Below are 23,114 nucleotides of genomic sequence, written 5' to 3' on the forward strand. Positions count from 1 at the left end.
AAGTGATGAATTTGAATCTGGATTAAATGTTTGTAGCTTTTTTAGTGTTGTCATTGATATTCTTGTGTCTATGTTTGAGCGTTGTATATGTGAGTTTTTAAAACTCTTTAAACTTATATCAGGAAATGAAAGAACACACTGGTCCTATTTCATGTCATTTTTCCTTTAGTAAGTCATTACTGTTTGTTTGGAGGATTTTATGCATATTTTCTGTTGTGGTCGTCCAGTATTCATGACGTGCCTTAACACAGGATTTGATGAAGACCAATACCAAGAAAAAGGACTTTACAAGGAAGTCTCGGAGGGGAAAAGGGGATTAGTGTCGAGGATGTTGGTGATTCTACTTCCTTCTGTAAGTAAAAGAGCTGGTTTACCATCAGGCCTTGGCTTAATGCCACGATATTGTTTCAGTCACTTCCTGTTGACAGGACGTGGCTAATTACATCTTGAGATGATTTGTTTTTCTGTCATACTAATGTTTTTTTTAACCTTGGGAATAGAAAACTTACGCTTTTGATGTCGTTCAATACTTAAGTGCAGGGAAATTGTTACAGTTTAGTGAAGGTACATTTTTCTGTTTTTGGCCTTAAATGAAAACTCTTTAATTGTACTCGTCTACTTCTGCTGTATGAAGGGCATTGTGTAGAGCATGGGTGTCAAACTGATCCAGTAAAGGGCCGTTTGGTTGCAGGTTTTGATTCCAACCAATCTAAAAACACACCTGGTCCAACAAATCAACTGTGTGAAGACAGTTCAGGTGATTGAGTAAGTCAAGTCAGGTGTGTTCTTGCTTGGTTGGAATGAAAACCTGCAGCCACAGCGACCCTTTACTGGGTCAGTGTGACACCCATAGTGTAGAGATTTTAATTAAAGAAATACCTCTAATGCTAGAAAATGTACTTCATTTATCTAAAATCACGGGTAAACGATGACCAAAGACTAAACGGCACCTTCCGACACTTGGTTTTGTATTTCCACAGCAAACAACAAAACTAGTTTTAATGTATTTTTTTGTCAATTTACATTTAAACCTTCTGTAAAAACAGGACGAGAGTATTGATTTTGTCCGATGAATATCTCAACAGTAAAGATTACATTTCCATTGGTTGTCCAATTCGTTGTCAATTAGCAGAAAACACAGTGTGTGTGTGCAGCAGTCTGCTGTTTGTTGTTGCAGGGACTCTGTTGCATGTATTTGATCGTACCCGTATGGCAGCGACTGCTTTGGACATGTGGAAAGTTCTATAGTTTCCAAACACAGCAGCTACTTAGTGCATCAATATTCAATTATCACAAGCTTGTTTGTATTGACCCTGAAATGGTGGGGAATGGTATGTTGCCCTATGTAGTGCAGGAAAATCAGATGTTGCTGGACAATGTGGGGTCGTGGGGTTTTTTGCATTTGTGTAGTTTCATGTTAAAGTTAATGAAGATATTGCTTTCAAATACTGAAAATACCATTGTGGGTTTCTTAGTTTGATGGTGAACATCTTGCATTTCAAAGGTAAAATTGACCATCCTATGAAAACAAACATGTTTATTCTTTTTACACCTTAAACGGTGAAAATACACTAATATAGGAAAGTCAGAACTAAATGAAACAGGCATAAAAGCAGTTTGTCTGATAGGGAACTCTGAAAAACGTACTTCTTCCTCCTCCAGCCTAAAATGTTAATTTATCACCAAAACAGTTTTAACTTGTATATTGTATATTAACTAAATTTCCAGCAATTCATCTTTTGTCAAATAAAAGACGTGTTTCAGATCACAGAAAGTCCACCCAAAGTGTGATTTGTAAATCAATAAATTGTGTTGATAGACTGTAAAGCCTGAGGTTGAAGAGCAAGTGAAAATGGATTTTCCTGATTGAGAAAGGGGAAGTAACATTGACATTTCCCCAATATGTTACCCCAGTGTGACCCTCCGCACCCCTAATGTGTTTGTACCAGACTGGTTTGAATCAATCATGCTGTGCTGGGCAGAATGGGAGGTTTCAGGTCAGAAGGGAAAAGTTCAGCTGCATATTATCAGATGAGTGGAAAAACATCTGAACTGAGCTGAGTGGGTTGAACCGGTCAAAACGCCAAATATTCACATCATGGTGTGAAGCTGGAATATCACGACCGACCTCAAATAACTAGCATATTTAATCACACATAGGCATTTAAAGGTATTTAGAACTGGATGGTCTGAGGAGTTTGTAACCAGCAGTCGGCAAGCACATTAATCCATTGTGATAGATTTCTTGTAAATGGGGATAAAATAATATGTCAAGTGCACGAGAACTTAATTACATCCAGAGAGGAGCAGCAGGGTATGAAATCGGACATGGTGACTCATTGATTACTTCGCTATAGTAGAAACTATTGATCATACAAGGCCTGAATGTGGATAACTGGCTGGATTTCATCATGTGGGGTCTCCTTCTCTTCGTTTGTACATACGGAGCAAATAGACTCCAACAATTGAGCTCTAACAAATCCTTAATATGTTGTCTGGACTCACAAAGCTTTGTTATTAACATGCTTCAGTTTGCCTATCGCTCCTTTTTTAATGGAGCGTCGGCCGTTGACCACAGTTGGCAAGACTTTTCTCCTCACTCCTGTGCTTTCTTTTCCCGTTCTGCTCGTTCTTGGGCCGGCCTCTCATACTTGTACCTTGGGGGTGTCATCTAAGGGCCTGTCTAGTGAAGCTGGCACTGGGTTTCTGAAGTGCGTAGCCATCCCCATTTTCTTCACTTGATCTCCTCTTCCACGGGTTCAATTAAAACATTTTTATTCGGTTGTTGGCCCGTTCTCTGCCAGAGACCATCGTTGCTGATGGTATTTGTACTTTCGTCGTTAGGGTCTTGGTTGTGCTCCATGTCCCTGCTTCATAGAGGTACTACAAGCTCGATGTTGATTGGTTACACACCAAAATGAACCACAAAAATACGATCAGAGGTGTCAACATCTCTGCTGTTGAGTGCATGCAGCGTCTCTGTTTGTGAAGGTATTTTACCTTTAAAAACAGAGCGGTGAATGCACAACAAGACAAATATTGGGACCTGCAAATATTGAGGGCAACAGCAGTGTTACAGCAGGTCACATGCCCATCACTGAGGCCATCATCTAAATGCATTGGTGAAACTGTTGGTATTGACTTTCTCTGCTCATTGTAGGCTGGCAACCCTCCCTCAACAGCTCAGTTGTTCCCACTTTGTTTCTGGCAACACCAAGCAGAGGCGGGTCACGGAAGTTTAGGTGATGTGTAGGAACTCATGTGGAGGGTGCTAACGATTTTTTAAAAACTTTTTGGTGTCACGGCTGCATGACCCGAGGAGATTTAAGTCACCACCGGCAGTCCGTCCACGCCGCTGCGAGGTAAATGGAACCAGCAAATGCACAGAGCCCTGCCCTGGTTTATATGACACTGCTCAGGGGAACGGTTTTTAATAAGGCAAAACTGGATAGCTGACGAGCCAAGGGGACATATCACTGGAGGTCCTCTTTGTCTACATTTAAGATATCCTTTTTTTGCAAACATGTGACTCTGCGGTTTTTACTTCACATTTTCTACTAGTTCATGTTTCATTTTTCCAGTTGAGAGGTATTGTCATTGCCTGATATTTTTATATATTATATATATATTTTTATACCTTTTTCTGGGATTATTTTCGCTTACTATTTTATCTGTTTTTGGTTGTTTTTTTTGGTAGTTTGCTACAAATTTAGCCTTTATATTGTTCTTTTAATGTGAAAAGTCTGCTTATACTGTCATTATACCTTTGTTGTCCAACCTTTTTCTTCCAAAGTATACTGTACCTCTTGTTACCATATGTTCATTGTACTATTTCCTGTATACGTGCACCAATTTTAAACTGTTGCAGCAGATTTTCTTCCCTAATTATTTCTTTGTGTCACTGATCAGTCATAATGGCAGAGTGAAGATGGGGGACTGGAACTTCCTCGGGGGGATTTTGGAGGAGGTGCATATCCATTCCACTATGGTGGGCAAGATCTGGCTCACCATCCTGTTCATCTTCCGTATGCTGGTCCTCGGGGTGGCAGCTGAGGATGTGTGGAACGACGAGCAGGCTGACTTCATATGCAACACTGAGCAGCCTGGATGCAGAAATGTGTGCTACGACCACGCTTTCCCAATCTCTCTCATCCGCTACTGGGTGCTGCAGGTCATTTTTGTGTCTTCTCCCTCGCTGGTTTACATGGGCCACGCTCTCTACAGGCTACGGGCGCTGGAGAAGGCACGGCAGAAGAAGAAGGCTCTGCTGCGGAGGGAGCTGGAGTTGGTCGATGTAGAGTTGGCAGAAGCCAGGAAGAGAATTGAGCGGGAAATGAAACTGCTTGATCAGGGGAAGCTTAACAAAGCTCCTCTGAGGGGCTCTCTGCTGCGTACCTACGTAGCTCACGTCGTCACTCGCTCTGTTGTTGAGGTGGCCTTCATGACAGGCCAGTACCTCCTTTATGGCTTTCACCTCTACCCGCTCTTCAAGTGTGAGAGGGATCCTTGTCCCAATGCTGTGGACTGTTATGTTTCCAGACCAACAGAGAAAAGTGTCTTTATGGTGTTCATGCAATGCATTGCTGCAATATCCCTCTTCCTAAACATCTTGGAGATCATACATCTGAGTTACAAGAGGATTAAAAAGGGCATCTTGGACTTCTACCCTCACTTGAGAGACGAGAGGGATGAACTTGATGACTTCTATGCCAACAAGTGTAAAAAAGAATCTGTTGTGCAAATGTGCACCAGTGTACCCCGGAAGTCAACAATCGTCTCTGCACACAGTGACTACAACCTCTTGACCCAGGGCACAATTACGTACCCAAACCTCGTCAAACCTTCACATTTTCTACCTCTTCAGGGCGAGCTGGCCACTCAGAATGATATGGAGGATCCCAGATGTTCAGCTCAAAGCCCGCCACATTGCAACTGGACCTCGTCTACCAACGAGCCCTGCTCTCCGAGCTGCGACTCCCTGATGAATCCAAAGCAGGAGGCTGAGGACTTTTTGCACAGTAAAGAGGACGGTGGCAGTGAAAGAGGGAGCCCAGACTCTCCAAAATGCCCAGAGAAGGCTGCTGACGCTTCCTCCTTCCCCACGCTGCCAGTAAGTGCTTCGAGGAGGCCGTGGAGGGCTCACGGTTCTTTCAAATGCTCCACAGTGTTGGAAGGTAAAAGCTCTGACACTGATTCATATGGGGGTGTAAAAGCTAGCGGTGTACCTCCCCTCACTCGAACACGGTCCAAGTCCGATGCCAAACATCAAAGCCGGCCTTCTACCCCGGAGTCACTGGATGACTCCAGTTCAGGATCCAGGCACAACCCCAGACCCCCTTCCTCCAGCTGCAAAACATCGATGGCAAGTAATTCAAGCAGCAGACGAGCGGCGGACCTGCAAATCTAAACCGTTTCCTTACAGGTGTATCGATTTGACCCTCATATCTATCAGCACTATAAGCTGCCTCCTACCTGGTGAGTTTTAGTTTGGTTTGTGGATTTTGTTCTAAACTTTTCACAGTTCAGTCAAAATAATGTGGCATGTTTCCTATTTCAGTTCAACTGATGAACTTGACCTTCATAAGTACTTTTAGGTACATGAAAGAAAGAACAGAGGACGTTGTGTAGTAGTTTTATATATTTTTTCAACTGTTTTTGGAATAAACCTGTTTTTTATTGTGAGTAATTACTCGTGTTGTGAACATATTGCTTGAAAATATATATTTAACCATACATTTTGATGGTATAATAAAACATTAGGCAGGCCAGCACTAAACCAAATATAGACGCGATGTCCTAAGTGCTGCTTTTCGTTGCAGTGTGACATATAAACATTGTAAAAATCCCAATATCATTTCACTGTAAAGAGAAATGTCACTTCATTCTGGCTACTGCACTTGCGGCTATTCAATCCTATTACTTCAGATAATTGACACTTTTTCACAAATTGGTAGACTTATTAGAAACGTAGCATGGCATGTTAGACTTATAAGAGGCATATTTTGTCATATAGCAATGTGTACATTTGTACCATAAAGTCACTTAACAAAAAACCACATCCGGATATTTTTAAGATTTTATCAGAAGTTTGCAGTTTCATTTAATCTCTAAATGTTTTAAGGGGGATTTAATCAACACTCACCCGTTTCCTGAGCATATCAATAAGCAGCTATGATAGCAGCGCTGACCTCACCAACAAGAATACTGTTGGTTTACTTTAGTTTTGACTCTAAAGTGATTAAATCTGATCAATCCTAGTAGAAAACCACATGTACTCTGGTCCCCAATGTGTTCCCTTGTTTTAGTACCATTATTGTTATAACTGGTTTGTTTCTTCAGGAGATTTTGTTCATTTTCCATCAGTACAGAATGAAATGTAATGACATGTTATGTGATGTTGACGTGCACAGATGTGTCTGAACAGTGTCGAAATCCTCTGATTTCCCAATAAAAGGCCCGTTTGATACATCGCTGTCAAGAAATGAGTTCAATCGCTGATACGACAGTTGTTTATTTACACCAGATCTTTGGGAGTAAAGTAAAAGTGTGTCTTTTGTCACATGCCGTCATGTGGATCTGGACAGGGTGTGTTTATAACTCTGCCAGAAAAATAAAATTATCAGCACATTGGTTATCGTCTTTCATAGACCACTCAAAAAAAATGGCATGTCCCATGTCTTAAGAACTGACAGAGTAAAACTGAACAAACAAGAAACAAACTTATATACAAACATGTACAGAATAAGTTAAATTCTAAGAAACCTAGTGGAAAATAAGATTTACAAAAGCAGGTACCTAAAAAGTCTTGGCCTTCACCTAAAAGTGTTGTCTTGTCTTGAAAGTGACAGCAAAATAAACACAAACATTTTCTTAAATAAGCCAACGCGCTGCTGTGGCCTAGTCAGCTGTGGCCCCGTCTTCAGGTTCATAACGGCGCAGCTGAAGAGATGGAAGACAAAGTGCATCCGTGTTAAACAGCGTATTGTCTGAGGTGACACACAGCTTTTATAAGTACCGGCGAAAGCTCACCCTTGTTTTAAGGTCTTTGTTTTCCTCTGCCAGACGTGCACACCTCTGCCTCAAGTCGACCACCTCCTGCTGCAGACCCTCAGTGTCCGCTGGAGTCTGACCGGCAGCGTTCAGATGCTGCTTCACAAATCTGGGAAGGAGTTGGTTAAGTAGCGGCCTCATTTATCAACTGAATTATGAACATTTGTCTTTATTAACCCTTCTTGTTCGGCGTGGACATGAACTTCCTGCAAACACCCATTGGTTCAGCTTGTGTGTGTATAGAAGGATACTCCAGAGCGTTGCTGGGCTTTTCAGGTTGTTCATACAAAGCCACTAGAACTAGAGGGGGAAAAAGAGAGTTTGATAAAATTGCACAAGAATTGAGGAATCAAACGTCAATACTTTTTGAGTACCAACCAAATCTGATACTGAAACAGATTGTTGACAGCAAATTATTGGTTAGATGTTTGTTTACTTGTTCTTTTCTCAGATGTTTCCTGGGTTAAATAAAGACTATTTATTTAAGAAGTTAGTGCACTGCTACTTTGCGTTTAGACATGTGTATTTGGGTTTGTAGAGCAACATTTATTAAGTGAAGCATTATTTAGTGTAGGGAATCTGCAATTGAGTTAGCACCGGTATTGCAATGTCCCAAACAATACCTAGCTCCAATTAATAAGACCAAAAGTGTGCCATTGCATAATAATTTGTTGTTTGCAACTCACAGCAATTCCATATTTTATATATACATATATTTTATTATTCATTTGCATTTTCAGTTCAGTCCTGTAGATAGAAAGTTTCTGTTGAAACCTTGTCTTCGACTCTCCTGGGTTGCTTAATTATGCTTTACACTACAGAGTGAAATTTAAAGGGTATGTCCAAAGAGAAACAGAAAGAAAGGTGCCATACCACTGGTAAGACTGTCAACAACACCAGCTTTCTCCAGGTATCTCCGAAACTGCTCCCTTTTGGGGTCTGGACCCTGTCGGGGAGAAAAATCAGGCATTTTATTACCAACAACAAACTTTTTTTAAATGTATTTATTCAAAATATTATTCACAACAAGTATCCTACAGCTCTTTTTATTCAGATTGGTTATAATGCTGACGTTCACCGGAGCTTCCACTCAAGGTTTACCTGCATTACCACGACCAAGAACTAATTCAATTCAAGATTCAAGAAGCTTTATTTATTTAACCCGAGGGAAATTATTGTGCAACAGTTTCAATACAAAAGGTGGGAAAGGGTCAGAGTAACAATAAGCATAAAAACATAAATCAAATCAAAATAAAGCTAACATAAAATAAATCAACAATAACTTATGTGACAACGGACATTGTGGTTACAATACAATATACAACAATACGCAGCGTGCAGTTCAGCAGCATATTGAAATACAACAAGTACAAACTAAATAAGTGATAACAGTGTTAAAAGTGTAGCAGCATTTCTGACTGAACTAAGTTAAGTTATTAAAAGCACTGTTGTATGTTTCGTCCCTTTGAATATTGGGTCTATTCCAAGTAAAAAGGCTTTTAAGAAACATGTAAAGTCACTTTGTCAGACTTAAGTTAGTCTTTTATGTTACAATTTTAAGGATTTACTTTTTATTCCTTTCTTTTTATTGTAACTGAATCTGTGTATTATGGTTTTTATTTTTATTTTTTTACTGTTTGAAATGTTTGTGGGTCGGCTAATGGGAAACTAAACTGCCCAGTAAACTAAAATCCAACATATAGAAATAAACCTTTCAAAAAGCATAGCTGGAAATAATTTGATTTCTCATTAGTGGTGAATTTGCCTTAATTTGCCTTGATTTGCTGCTGCTTGTTAAGTAATTTACAAACCCAAACATGACCAGGAGGAGGACATGTCACACACAAAGATCAGTCTGTAGTCGCTTTATTGACATTATGTGAACTTAAGTTTATCCACAAACATTAAAAACCCTGGAGTTGACACGTAATGTCCCAGGTGGTCCGTTGATTCACTCATTAGCACACGTTAGCTAATGTTAGCTTCAGTTAGCTTGGCGTTAATAGAAAAGACCGTTTCTACGGAGCGTGACTGAAAGATAAAGCGACAGCGAACACACTTACTCTGTAATGTGCCATCGTGGTGTAAGCTGTGAAGGTGACTTCTCTTCTTGTAGATACTTTGTTTTTGTTGTGTCTTCTGGACACCGATGTTTTGACACGCAGGGAAACTAAACTAAACTAAACAGAACCAAACCAAACAGCCGGGGCCGGAAAACTTAAGTTTCGTTTTTCAACTTTCTTCAGGCGACGGCGCTGCTGCCGCCTTCAGGTGCGCCTCGTAAAAATAAGAACCACGAAAAAAAAGAATATAAATAAATCATCAATTAGTTTTTTTTTTCCACATCGTAAAGTCATTTTATTTTATTTTATTCTGAATTAACTTATATTTTGGATACTTAAATATTTCAATAAGTTTATAATTTGTATTAAAATTAAATATTTACAATAAATCAATATGCAAGAAATTTTAATAAATATTTGATAACAATATATGAGACATGTAATGTATTTTGTAATATACTAAAAATAAAAAAATGGTTTAATTTGGAGAAAGAAATATCAATAAGTTTATACTTTTTATTAAATTAAATAAATACGCAATAAATTATAATATATATTTGATATATAGTTTTTGTTTTTCCACATCGTAGTCATTCTACTTTATTTGCTTATGTTTCTTTTTAATTCTTTTTAATTTATATTTTGGATACTTAAATATATTTAAATATTAAGTTTATACTTTTTGTTAAATTAAATAAATATGCAAGAAATTATAATATATATTTGTGAAACAATATATGAGAAATGTATTGTATATTGTAAGATACTAAAATAAAAAAGGGTTTAGTTTCGAGAAAAAAATGTAAAATAATAATAATAAAGGTTTAGTTTAATCCCCATTAGCTGCAGCAAATACTGTCGCTATTATTCCTGGGGTCCGACACATGCAAACAATTATAATGTAAAAAAAAAAAGAAAGAAATAATAGTTGTTTATTATTAAAATAGTTGTTTATTATTTTCTGTATGACCTCTTCTGTTTTTCTTGTTCACATGCTTGAAATAAATTGATATGATATCAAATCAAATCTGAATTCATGGTTAAAATCCTGCGTATAAAAAGTCAAAACCCTAATTTAAGCGTGTTTTTTAACAAAATAAATTAAAAACAAACAAATCGACTTGATTAATTCCGACATTTTAGAAACACCCTGAAGATACTTTACGTAACGTTTCTGGCGCCATCTGCTGGTGACATCGAGGCCCACTTTTTTCTTTTTGGTTCGTTTTTAAACAACCTTCATCATATATTTTCTTTTTTTTACAGTAAAAAAATATAAATGATGTGTTCATGTTACAGACTAAATTATGTTTTAAAAAACACTCGTGTTAAGAGTGTTTTTGCTTTTTATTCGGGTGATAGGTCACAAAACAGGTCTGAGTACTAGTCAGGTGACAGCGACAAACCTGGTTTGAGTGACAGGGCGGTTCGACCAATCATATCGCGTGTCGTAATTCAGACAGCCAATTGGAATCAAGGGGGCGGGGACAAAGGGCGAGAGGAAATCCTAAGGAAATGTGTGGGATCACGTTCGGTGTTACCGAGTACCCTGGGCTTTATTGACAAACTATTTTCATTTGCGTGACGGTAGTTTACGGTACATGTCGATATATCTGAGGTGAAACGAGCAGCAAAGCGGGGGGGAAGAGGGGAGCCGTCGTTAGGTTAAAAATGTCGATTCAATACGAGGTAGAACAGCTGGCTGACAGCTACGGGGTTGCGGACTCGTTCCCCAAAGATTTCGGTTACGGTGAAGAGGAGGCCGACGACATCGAGGACAGCCCGGCGCCGTCCGACAGCAAACCGAGAATCCTGCTCATGGGCCTGAGAAGAAGTGGCAAATCATCCATACAGAAGGTAAAAGGAGAGAGAGATGCTAAAACGGTTAGCCCGTTAGCGCCTCCAACCACTGCTTCACGCGAGTAAATGGGACGTTAGCCAAAAAACAGCTAGTTAGCATGTCCTTAAGTGATGATAGCTTTGAACCAGCAGATAACATGTTTTAGCTGCAAAGAGTGGGAGAACTGACACCAACAGCACCCTTCCTCAGCTAATGACCATGTAGCCTTCAGTGGACACTAGCATTAGTGGTAGATAATTAACCAGGTGGATGCATCTGTACTGATATATGGACATAAAAGCATGTGACTGTTTGGTTAACAACACGCCAAATATATCTTCAGTCCCACCCAGCTGTGTGTGTATCTGTGTGTGTATCTGTGTGTGTGTGTGAGATGTGGAGCTCTCACATGACTGAAAGCCGACCACACCTTCCTTTCTGCAAAGTCATAACACTTTGTCTTAAATCAGTGCACCTGCAGACAACGTGCTCTTTAATTATGTATTCAAATCATGGCTGGATTAATGAAATAGGCCCACCCCTTTACACCAACCACCTCACGTGCAACATACTGTATACCCTGTGTGGCCTCCCAAGTTCCCATTATGTCCAGAGCACAACCAGTCCTCCCAGGGTTTCCCCTAGAAAATGTTATAGCTGTGGTGGTGGGTAAGGCACCCAGATGACGCAGCTTATCTTGTGATCAAACTGCTTAGGTAGGGGGCTGGAGGCCTGAACAATAGTCACACTTATCATTACATACATGGCTTTTGCAGTTGAACACGTCCCTATAGTTTCATGTAATAATCATTAAAAGTGTAATCATTGTTATGATATAGGTGGAGGTTATTTCAGGGGTTATGGTCCACCTCTGCTATATCAAAAAACTGTGTAACTTGACTTATATGCTGCAATTAAATGTCATAATATATATGCATCATGTGAGCACGATATAAAGTAAAGCGATAAAGCTCTTAAACTCAGATTTTAACAAAGGTCATCGAACAAGACGTGACCACAAAAATAGACCTGAGTTAAAATTGTACTTTAGTGGTTTAAAGCCTTAACAACTTTGCAATTAACACAATAACCAAAACCAGTTGACTGCAAATATACCTGGGGACCTTCTTTAGAGTTACTGCACATTTTGCCCAGCTGGTAATCTGTTCTTGATTTGAATGCCTTTTCTCTTGCCAGCTAACTCCTACAGCGAGGTTAGCAGTCTCAGTTATATTCTAAAAAAATCTACTGCTTTCATACGGCCAACTGCGGTTGAATAATAGATGAGCTGCAGTTGTGTCGTCTCTGATATTTTATTATTTATGTTTAAATTTAAGGGGAAGGTAGCGTGACTCGCCAGGAGTCTTGAAGAAAGATACTTGAAGAAAGTCAAGTGAAGTAAAGTGAAGTAAAGTAAAGAAGGGCAGTTTTCTGTACTCTAGTGCACACACTGTTTTGCTGTAACACGCACGCCGTCAAGTCTCAGATTATTTCTCCAGTAAGCCCGGGCTGAAAAACATGTGATTTGGCTTTTTGCTGGTTCATTGGCCTGTGACCTCAGTGGCCCAGATACCGATTCAAAATGGCAGTGATGGGGAGAACACCCCCAGGGTCCTCCGCCTTCACCCACTGCGATTTATTTTCTACCTGTTACTGTTTTCAGTAGACCAAGAAGACTCTTCACACTTCACTCTCTACAGCTGCAGTCTTACTGTCGTCTGTGAAAGCACGCAGCAGAAAAGTGCTGAATGTAGAGTGATGTGTGTTACGACAGAGTGAGTCTGCAATACTGTGCCCTTTTCCCTTCTTGCTCTTCATGTGACGTCCAAATGATGTGTTCGTGCTCAAACGAACCAGAATACAACATGATACTCTCTCCCATGAAAACAATATTATTTAGATCAAGGCAGTTTTGCAGCATAAACGTATTGTAAGACAATACCTCACTGTCTGTGTTACTAGTGAAGTGCCCCAAAAATACCTTTTCAAAACATCATAGTCTGCATATAAAGTTATTATTAAATTTTCACTATTTGTCATAAATTTATAGGCAAATTAAATTAAAGAAAGTGCAACAAATTGTTTAAATTCCCAGTCCTTTGTCAAATAATATAATTAAAAAGCTGAAAGGAGAGTGTACTCTATGTCTGAAAAAGACCCCCAAATAGAATATTTTCCTAGGTAGATGCCGAATTAATTTAGAAACAGCGAGAAGGTTCTTGGTTTGAATCCCGGCTGGGACCCTTCTGTGTAGAGTTTGCATGTTCTCCCCGTGTCTGCGTGGGTTTTCTCCGGGTTCTCCGGTTTCCTCCCACAGTCTAAAGACGTGCACGTGTGAGGTTAATTGATGACTCTAAATTGCCCGTAGGTGTGAATGGTAGTCTGTCTGTTCGTCTCTATGTGCCCCCTCTCTATGGGCGTCCTGTCCAGGGTATACCCCGCCTCACGCCCGATGTCAGCTGGGATTGGAAGCGGTTGACGATGAATGAATGCCTTATCATTTTTATTTAATTTCTAGTACAAACCATTTACTTTAGGACTCCAGATATACCAACATCAAAAACCATCATCGCTGAAAGTCCTCTGCATTCATTTTTACCCCAACACAACTCTGATTTCAGGTGGTGTTCCACAAAATGTCTCCCAATGAGACTTTGTTCCTGGAGAGCACCAACAAGATCTACAAGGACGACATCTCCAGCAGCTCCTTTGTCAACTTCCAGATCTGGGACTTCCCGGGTCAGGTGGACTTCTTCGACCCCACCTTCGACTATGAGATGATCTTCAGAGGAACGGGTGCTTTGATATTCGTCATCGATGCTCAGGTGAAGACGAGAGAAATAAAAACAAAACACAGGAAGTGGAATGTGTTGTTTCACAGCAACACGTCCTGTTGTGTTTTACCGACTGAAACTATTTTTTCAAAAGCTGTGTCATGTTTTAATTAAGCTGACGAAACGTATTTGTTTTGGTACGGACTGTATGTGTCATTTTACAAATATAAAATCTGATAACATAGAATAGAATTACTTTAATGATCCCAGACCAGTAGTGGGTCAGCAAATTGAAACTTTGTACATAACATGAATAGAATCCAATATATACATAGTGTATATATACAGTGCACAGTGTGCTATAAACAATAAACAATAATAATATATACAACAAAATATACTATAACAATAATAAAATATACAAAACCAAAACAAAACAGTAGAGAGAGCAGAGTTCTCCGTCAGGCAGAGGTGAGAGAGTTATTATAAAAAGTGATGGATTGTGGCAGGAAAGGTTTCCTGAATCTGTTGCTACGACAGCGAAGCTGAAGCAGCCTTTTGGAGAAGGTGTATTCTTTCAAGGTCAAACTGCACACATAAAGCTCACTGCTGTTTTAAAGTCCAGTAGAAGCCCTCGAAGAATACGCTCAGTGACGATCAGCCGGTGTGGTCAGGATGAAAGAAAATTACTCTCCAGCGCTCTAAGTGCCTTCAAGAAGCAATCTCAGCTACGGTGTTGGGCACAGCTGATCTGATCGCAGAGTTTATTTGCACTCAAGAGGTGCATCAGATGCAATTAAATTCAGCAGTCAGTCACGCGCTGATATCCGTGAAGGCTTGTTTTGCTGTCTCGGAAGACAATGCAGAAGTACATTTCCTCATACCTGTTTAAAGCTGATGACGACGTACACTCCCAACAGATTAGTGTGTGTGTGTGTGTGTGTGTGTGTGTGTGTGTGTGTGTGTGTGTGTGTGTGTGTGTGTGTGTGTGTGTGTGTGTGTGTGTGTGTGTGTGTGTGTGTGTGTGTGTGTGTGTGTGTGTGTGTGTGTGTGTGTGTGTGTGTGTGTGTGTGTGTGTGTGTGTGTGTGTGTGTGTGTGTGTGTGTGTGTGTGTGTGTGTGTGTGTGTGTGTGTGTGTGTGTGTGTGTGTGTGTGTGTGTGTGTGTGTGTGTGTGTGTGTGTGTGTGTGTGTGTGTGTTGTCCCTGTAACACTTTTAATAGACAGCCTGTTGTGTGTTGATTTTCCTCTTCATTTTACTGACAGGCATTATCTGAAACTGAGCAGAGCAGAAGATAGTCACACGCAACTTTGATAGATTTTATTGCAAATTTTAGGTATCATAAAGCTTAGAAAAAAGCTTAAAAAAGCGTATTTTTTTGTATTCAAATGCTTTAACTTATTGCAGAAATAAAGGCGACTTAGTATATGGTGATTGTGTGTAAGAATCAGGGTTTCTACGCAGTATGGAATTTAATTTGAGTCATTTCCAGGTCTGGATTAGTGTGGAAAAGGGGGCAAAGATTATGGAAAAATGTCTGTGTGGTTTCCAGACTATTATCTTACTTTCTAAATTAAAACATATTAATATATAGTTTATATACAAATCAAAACAAGTTTCCTAACGCGACATAGCCGACCTGTAGATGTATGAAGGTACTCAAGCTGGCTGTAGAATGGTGTTGTCAGGTTACCATGGTTATTGTTCGCCGTGCAACTGCGATTCTCATTTATTTAATTTTTTTCCATACGTGTCGTCTACATTTTATTCACTAATTATTTTAGTATGTATGTAGTATTAAGTATGTTTATCCATCTAAAGCCAATGAAGCAAGGAGATGTTTTCTTTCGTAGTTCCTGGTTAATTGTACACCCCAACTGTTACTGTCTGTAGGAGTACACAGTAATTAATTGCACTTTTTTTAGCATATAGCTTGAATAAAATGCTATGTTGTAAAATCATCGGAGAAGTCTGTAAATTTGAGTTTGGAAAAGTATAGCATTTTTTAATGGAAAATGTGCAGGGACCCTGATTAATACTGTCATATAGAAGTCTTCAATAAGGGCTGTAGTGTACTTGTAATGTTTTTGTAATGCATTTATGGCCAGTTTCATGATTCACTTCCTGAGATGATGTACATATTGCACATGTATTAATATGTTACTCTCCTCCTGTTAGGATGATTATGTGGAGGCCCTGGGCAGGCTTCACCTCACAGTATCTCGGGCCTACCGAGTCAATCCGGAGATTAACTTCGAGGTGTTTATCCACAAAGTGGACGGCCTCTCAGACGATCACAAGATCGAGACCCAGAGAGACATCCATCAGAGAGCCAACGACGATCTGGCAGACGCTAGCTTGGAAAAGCTGCATCTCAGGTACACTTCATTTAACATTTTATTATTTTACTTCTATATCTGTGCAAGGCTGAAGAAGATGAAACTTCATCCCTGCTGTCTGTGCAATCACATGTTGTATAGAGTCGTTTCAATTCACGGTGTCTCTAGCACGCACGCACACACACCTATTATCTGTACATGTTTAGTCTTGAGTTTCACTACCATTACCCATTACTGCATGACAATAAAAGTAACACAAATGAGCCCTTCTCTTTGTCCTAGTAACACCACAGACCCCAGTATCAAACATTCTTTTTTAAAAAGGCAACAGACTCCAACAGGGCTCAGCATCTGCATTTTTATAACTGAAGTTGCTAAGTTAAATGCATTAATTCAGTATTTTTCTCACAATTTCTCTGAGTTAAAACAACTTTGTGCTGCAGCACCACATGAAGGCGTTAACAGCCAGCCACACCTCCCACTACATCAAATTTACATTAAGTTTGAAAGTGAAAATAAGGCTGTATTCACAAACCGTTTAAAGCGTCCCAATATCAGTTTGCACATGTTGTACAACACTATCATTATCGGGGGCATATGACTCGTAATTTAATTCCAGAGTAGGGAATTTTCTTTAGATGGTTCTGACATGATGTGAAATGTTGTGAAGAGTGTTTGCGTGTGCCACAGTAGTTCAGGGCAGAGGCTTGTTGGTTGGTTGGCTCTGTGATCTCAGTAGTGTTGTCTGTGTCCTGCATACTCTCCGCGTTACTGTGAGATTCCTCTTTGACCGCCTAATGAAGAAACAATGACTCGTGCGTCAGATACCACAGCTGTTCTGTTACCCAAGGTCTGACATATTCAAGATGAACCGTAGGAGGAAGGCTAAAGGAGTACACATGTCACTATGTAGTAGTTAACACTCTTATGCAGAAGATTTATTGTTTTTTTGTTTGTTTTGTGACGGGAATAGACCTTCACAAGGCCTGATTACAGCTGACATGATTACTTTATTATTGCTTAGTCAATATAGACAGAAAGTTAAATCATGACTTCAATGATGAAGTAAGTTATAGTCATTTTTCCAGTAAATTATCTGTATTATTGGTAGCCATTCATCACATAGATAATCAAGTCATCCAAAAAATGAATCCATAAAAGAGCTGAAAGAATAAGTGATTAGTTAATGTAAACAAAACTGATTCCAGCCTCTGAAAGGTATTTTTATTTTATTTTTTGTTATTTTCTCTTCTTTTTCATTGTAAATTTAGTATTTTTGGGCTTTGAGTTGATGGTCAGACTAAACCAATAGTCATTTTTCATGACGTTTCATGACGTTTTACAGAAAATGTACAGATCACTCGATAATAGAAATAATCGTTTGTTGCCGCCTCAAACAAAAAATATAAATAAACAAAAATGCAGGTGTAGAAACTTGTTGTGTACGGCATTAAACGGGCTGTCCTCGCTCATCCCGGTCAGCTCTGCAGCAGCTTTAATGTTGATGTTTGGTTGGCGTCGGCACACACTGTGTTTTATGTCGGGTGAAATTGATGTTTATTCCAGTTAGACAGCCAGAGCAGTGCTCAATATACACCTGAGCTCAGAAGCTCTGCATTGTGACTCTGTGGTGCTTTCTTCACTGTAAAGTTGAGCTTCTGCTGAGTGTCTGCAGACTGTTACATCTTTACGGTCTGACCCTTTTATTTCTTTTTTTTGCTAACATTTAGTTTTTATTCCTGGGTTGTTTTTTTTTGTCAGAATTCAACTTAAATTCCTCGATTATCAGCTCTTTTCTACCATCCAGTGTGTTTGTCATGCGATCTTGTGATCTGTGTTTTTTTTACCTGCTTTCATATGTGTTTTGAGGAAGTGCGTCGTGTTTCCTACTAGTGACTGATTATCCACTTCCTGTTTTTGTTTGTTTTTTTTCTCATTCAGCTTTTACTTGACGAGTATTTACGACCACTCCATCTTCGAGGCCTTCAGCAAAGTAGTGCAGAAGCTCATTCCTCAGCTTCCCACTCTGGAGAACCTCCTAAACATCTTCATTTCTGTAAGTCAAGAGCAACCGACACTTTGGGAATGAAGCCTCTTGTAAGTTTGTCGTTGCCCACCAGTGTGATTTTATGTGTGACCGCCTGCATTACGTGAGTCACTGGCAGCTCTGATGCCACTTTCGGGTGAGCAGTTCCTCCAATGCTCTGACAGGAACTCGCACACATCCCCAGTGATAGATATTGCTCTTGATTACACGCAAAAGACCACTGGGAGTCTTTATATCAGGACGATATAGAGGTGACAAGCTGCCCACGCCGCACGATTTTGCAAAGAATTTTGTGTATTCCAAAATATACTTCTTATATAATTACTAAACTGGACAGTAGCTCCTAACAGGATAAGGATAGGCCATGTCGAAACACAAGTGTATTATTTGGAGCCTGACGAGATGGATTTCCATGTGACATGTGAACACGATTCATGTGTCTTGTGATAACATGAGAATTCAGCTGCTGTGTAAGGTAATGTCGCAAGAGGAGATTTTAATATCAAGATTATTGTCAGAGGAAATATCAAGTATTCATATTTTTCATGGTTATTAATCAGGGACTTTATTATTCAACACTATAGAATGAAAAAGACACAAACATTCTTTTGTTCCTGCACATATAACATCAACGTCAATCTGCGTTATGTTGAAAATAGGGGGCTCAGCACGTACTCATAGAATTGGAGTTACACAAAGGTAACTACTATATTTCCCCACAAGATCCAGAAAGTAAACAGTAAAACGTTGTAAACTACCACAGGGCAGTTTAAACTGTTTTGTTTCCCCTTCATGACATCACATTTGTTAGTTAAGTTTGTTTTTCCTTTACCTTGATTAAGGCAAAAAGCAGTGGATTAATATATTTTGAAACATATTCAAAGTGTTGGGACCTTTCAGTCTTCTACAACAAATCCCTGGTCCCTGATGATTGCTAACTGTTGTCCCATGTCACTCATGTTGTGTATTCCATCTCTTTTAAATATTAACTCTTTGTCATCGTGTGTGTGTCATTATTATTGTCTATTTTACTGTTGTTTTTGCTGCTGACTGTACTGCAAATTGCCCTCCGGGGACAATCAAGATCTCTTGACTTGGTCATTTTGTAGATATCCAAAATGCTCCTACACAGCTTTTATTCAGTGGATATAATCACTTCTCTCTGACATTTTTATAGCTCTTCTTCTTATCGCTTCCCTCTCTCGCACACGAAACAAACCAGTGCGCGCACACACTTACGTGACAGACAGAATGTGTTTTCACAGCATAACAATGCAGGAATCAGGACCCCATAGATATTGTACCTTCTTCAATTCTCGTGGTTATAAAACAGTGGCATTATGTAACCGCGGTTATGGTAAAATCAGTTAATCCCGGCATCCCTACTGTCTTAATATCAAATGTCCAATGTGTTTACCGTATTATAATTTCCTAACACCCCCGTTCTTTTTTTCTCTCTACCTCTCTTCCTCTCCTTCACCTAATATTTGTCCCTGACAGAATTCAGGGATAGAGAAGGCCTTTCTGTTTGATGTGGTCAGTAAGATCTACATTGCCACAGACAGCTCTCCTGTAGACATGCAGTCCTATGAACTGTGCTGCGATATGATCGACGTGGTCATTGACGTGTCCTGCATCTACGGGTGAGTGCGTTTTGTGTGTTAACTCGTCCATTAGCAATAAAGGTCAGAGTTGTTTTCATCTCTTCCTGTCATTCAGATGCATTTTTGCAGGCTTTAACTTTATAATAAGTGACGTGAAAACACACGGAAGAGTATCTAAAGAGTAGATTTAGAATTAACTTCATGAGTGTCTACATTTACATATTAAATACAGAAAAAATATACATTTATTAATGATCTACGATATCCAGAGTCCACCCCTTTGCTGTCCACGGATGTTTTCATTGAATTTAATTTATGCGTTTATTTGCTTAATTAAGTCACATCCACAAGCTCCAATTAATTTCACACATTTCCTCCCCTGGACATTGTGTTGTGCCACACCAGTCTGAGGGAGGACGGCAGTGGCAGTGCCTACGACAAGGAGTCCATGGCCATCATCAAGCTCAACAACACCACTGTGCTGTACCTGAAAGAGGTCACCAAGTTCCTGGCCCTTGTCTGCATCCTGCGAGAAGAAAGCTTCGAGCGCAAAGGTAAACTGCAATCTGTGATGCCCTGGAGCTCATTTGGCTTAATTAGGCTAATGGTGATGTGGCCTTGAGTCGAGTGTTTTCATATTTTCTGCCACATTATTCGTGCATTGCAGCCAGTGTTTATCTACCAGGGCTGAAGTCTTCTGGTTGGTTGGTCAGTTGTTTGGTTGATATGCTCTTGTCCAACCACGCTCTCCGACCAGCAATGCTGTTTTCCAGCTGAGTCCTGATTGATCCTGGGAGTGTCGACTCTCAGCGACCAGAGCACAGCGCAGAATAGACGCTCAGCACTTCGTTATGTTGCCGGTGTTTGTAGCAGTGTAAATACACAGTGCTCCTATTGCAAAGTATTGAAAAAAGCAGGCAGAGTTGTAATGTACACCTATACATTGTAATGTGTTGAAATGATGTACATTAAAGCTCCTCTAACGTAGTATTGCATTTTCATCAAGTAGGGGGTCGCTGAGATTTTCTGCACCAAGCTCACAGAGCTGTTAGTTCTCTCCGCTCAAAGCCGCTAACCTAATAACTTGAATGTGCATTTTCTTCCTTACGTTTTTTTAATAGTCAGGATGTAATTACACTTATGACCCTAACCAACACTACTTTATTTCCATCCCATACAAAGATTGCAAAACTTTTCAGACTTTTCACTGAGTTTCTTTTTGCAGATATTATTACAAAGCAACGTATACACTATGTCAAACTTTGTGTGTCTCTCTTGCCTCCTTAGGATTAATAGACTACAACTTCCACTGTTTCCGGAAGGCCATCCATGAAGTATTCGAGGTAGGGGTTTCCACCCAGCGTCCAGTGGGCTCCCAGGCGGTGGGCTCGCCCTGCACCAAGGCCATTGCACTGAATGGCACGCCGCGCAACACTGTCTAGACACTGATGCAAAACAAAACAAAAAAAAAGACTCAAAAAGAGGGGAGAGGGAAGATGGAAGAGGGCCAGAGAGCCTGTAGAGGAGAGACTACTAAACTGGGGCTCACCGGCGTGCCAATCACAACCCCTTGCTCCCAGCACCCAAAGAGTACTGTGAGACGGCAACAGGAGCACAGCGGGGTCAGGCTTTCTCAAGCTAAGGTGGAAGGGAAATTCAAGCACTTGTTTCAGGTGAATGCAAGGCGCCGTGAGGAAGCCAAAGAGAGTAAAACTGCACCTGGACAGGAAAAGGTTCAGGATCTTTCTTTGGATTTCCGTTAACGGCTATGATAATTAGCTGCTGCTCCCTCCAAACAAACATTGTGAGGAGGGAAAAACACACCCTTGTTGTGACCTCTTGCTTATGGACAAACTGTGACGTCAGTTTGCAGGAATCTGTGTCGTGATAAACCCACCCTGACCACTTCTCTGCTGATTTAAAAAAAACAAAAAGAGAGAGAGAGAAAGGAAAAAAAGATGGATATGAACTGCTAGTCCTAACCCACACATGTTCAGAGATGGCCTTATGTAGATGAAGCTTGTCTGCAGTGCAAGCTTTCTCTCACCACCACTCACCTCACCTCACCTGAATGCTGCCCAAAACTAGCTTTTTGGTTTCACCTGTTAAAGGAAAAAACAAGGTTTTGTGAGCAGACTGAAAAGGGATTGTGCTGTCCATCTGACTTGTATGCGAGTGTGTGTGTGTGTGTGTGTGTGTGTGTGTGTGTGTGTGTGTGTGGGTGTGTGTGTATGTAAGTATATACTGTATGTGTGAGTGAGTGTGTCAGGGAAAGGTTTTGATTAGATCCCAGACGGGGACCTTTACAGGAAGAGTTGATGTCCTTCTCAATAACAGCAGCTTAGCATAATTAAACTCTTTTCAATCAGTGAAAGTAACTTTTCTGTGTGTGTGCTCTACTGAAAATCAAAACTTTTGATTGACTTTATTATAGGGTGTAAAAATATGACTTTGGTCGGAAATTTGGAAATGGTCTTTGCAAAAGCACTGCCACTGACTCAGAAACAGTGAAATTGTGAAAATATGTCACGATTAAAACCTCATTTGTTGCCGTCTAAGAAATAAATGTGTTCGGTCAAGATGCAGGACTAGTGGAGGAGTTCACGCTCCACATTGTCCGTCTGAGACATTTTGCAATGATGGTATAAACTTGCATGTTTGAGTCCTGCCCAAAATGTTTAACCAACGGTGGGTATTTAGTTCAGCAGGATTCAAAAGAACAATATGAACCCATTCCAAGCATGCATACATCAGTGTGTTGTCAACTTGTATTGTTCTCAACTTTAACACTGGTCATTGCATCCAAAGGTGAGAAAGTGAAAAACTAACAAAGACGATTAAACCGATAAACGAGGACGGAAAAAAAGACCAAATGTCATTACTTTTGCCGTTACACTGACACACAACATGTTCATGCCTGTTTGTTTGATGCTCTAGCTGCATCTAAAGACCAGGCACCTGACTCACAGAGCAGGATTAACTAATTATGCTAAGTAAAACGCCCATACAACATTTGTGTTTGAAGGCGTTTTTTGGATTTTTACTTTCGGTAACTCTGCAAACTTGCTTCTTGAAACGGGCCCGAGATCTTCGCAATCTAGTCATTATCAGTCACCTGGAAATAAACACTTGCACATCAGAACTGTGATGGATGATTGATTTCATGTATTGTGATGCTATACTATATGTGAAATAAATGAAAATTTAAATTTTCTTTTTCTCAGTGTAATATTCATTTGCTCTCGTAATTCATTCTGTGTTGCGTTGCCATTATTCGGCATTGATCTGATTCTGTGCTGATGAGACCGTAAATATAATTTTTTAAAGTTTTAAAATTGCAGTCCATGGATTCAGTTTGAGTCCCCTCTACTGCTGTTAAGAATACTACTACCGCTGCT

The 23,114-nt window shown here is 39.9% G+C and overlaps 3 protein-coding genes across 3 annotated transcripts; 2 read left to right on the forward strand and 1 right to left on the reverse strand.

Moving 5' to 3' along the window:
* Positions 1-3,309: 3,309 nt before the first annotated feature.
* Positions 3,310-5,407, forward strand: gja9a (gap junction protein alpha 9a; the record flags this gene model as incomplete). Its single annotated transcript, XM_083918650.1, has 2 exons — positions 3,310-3,362; positions 3,910-5,407. The coding sequence occupies 2 exons, from the start codon at positions 3,310-3,312 to the stop codon at positions 5,405-5,407; spliced, it is 1,551 nt and encodes a 516-aa protein (XP_083774776.1).
* A 1,069-nt stretch (positions 5,408-6,476) lies between these two features.
* LOC310951048 (c-Myc-binding protein-like) lies at positions 6,477-9,285 on the reverse strand. The gene is made up of 5 exons (XM_083919121.1): positions 9,114-9,285; positions 7,924-7,996; positions 7,302-7,350; positions 7,030-7,159; positions 6,477-6,939 (listed from the first exon to the last, which is right to left on the reverse strand). Exons 1-5 carry the CDS (start codon positions 9,126-9,128, stop codon positions 6,898-6,900), a joined length of 309 nt encoding a protein of 102 aa, XP_083775247.1. The 5' UTR covers positions 9,129-9,285; the 3' UTR covers positions 6,477-6,897.
* A 1,334-nt stretch (positions 9,286-10,619) lies between these two features.
* Positions 10,620-22,871, forward strand: rragca (Ras-related GTP binding Ca). Its single transcript, XM_083918548.1, has 7 exons — positions 10,620-10,970; positions 13,575-13,778; positions 15,905-16,104; positions 18,007-18,121; positions 19,613-19,755; positions 20,122-20,270; positions 21,004-22,871. Exons 1-7 carry the CDS (start codon positions 10,785-10,787, stop codon positions 21,156-21,158), a joined length of 1,152 nt encoding a protein of 383 aa, XP_083774674.1. The 5' UTR covers positions 10,620-10,784; the 3' UTR covers positions 21,159-22,871.
* The last annotated feature ends 243 nt before the right edge of the window (positions 22,872-23,114 follow it).

Source organism: Echiichthys vipera (assembly GCF_963691815.1).
Source record: "Echiichthys vipera genome assembly, chromosome: 8".
Classification (NCBI taxonomy): domain Eukaryota; kingdom Metazoa; phylum Chordata; class Actinopteri; order Perciformes; family Trachinidae; genus Echiichthys; species Echiichthys vipera.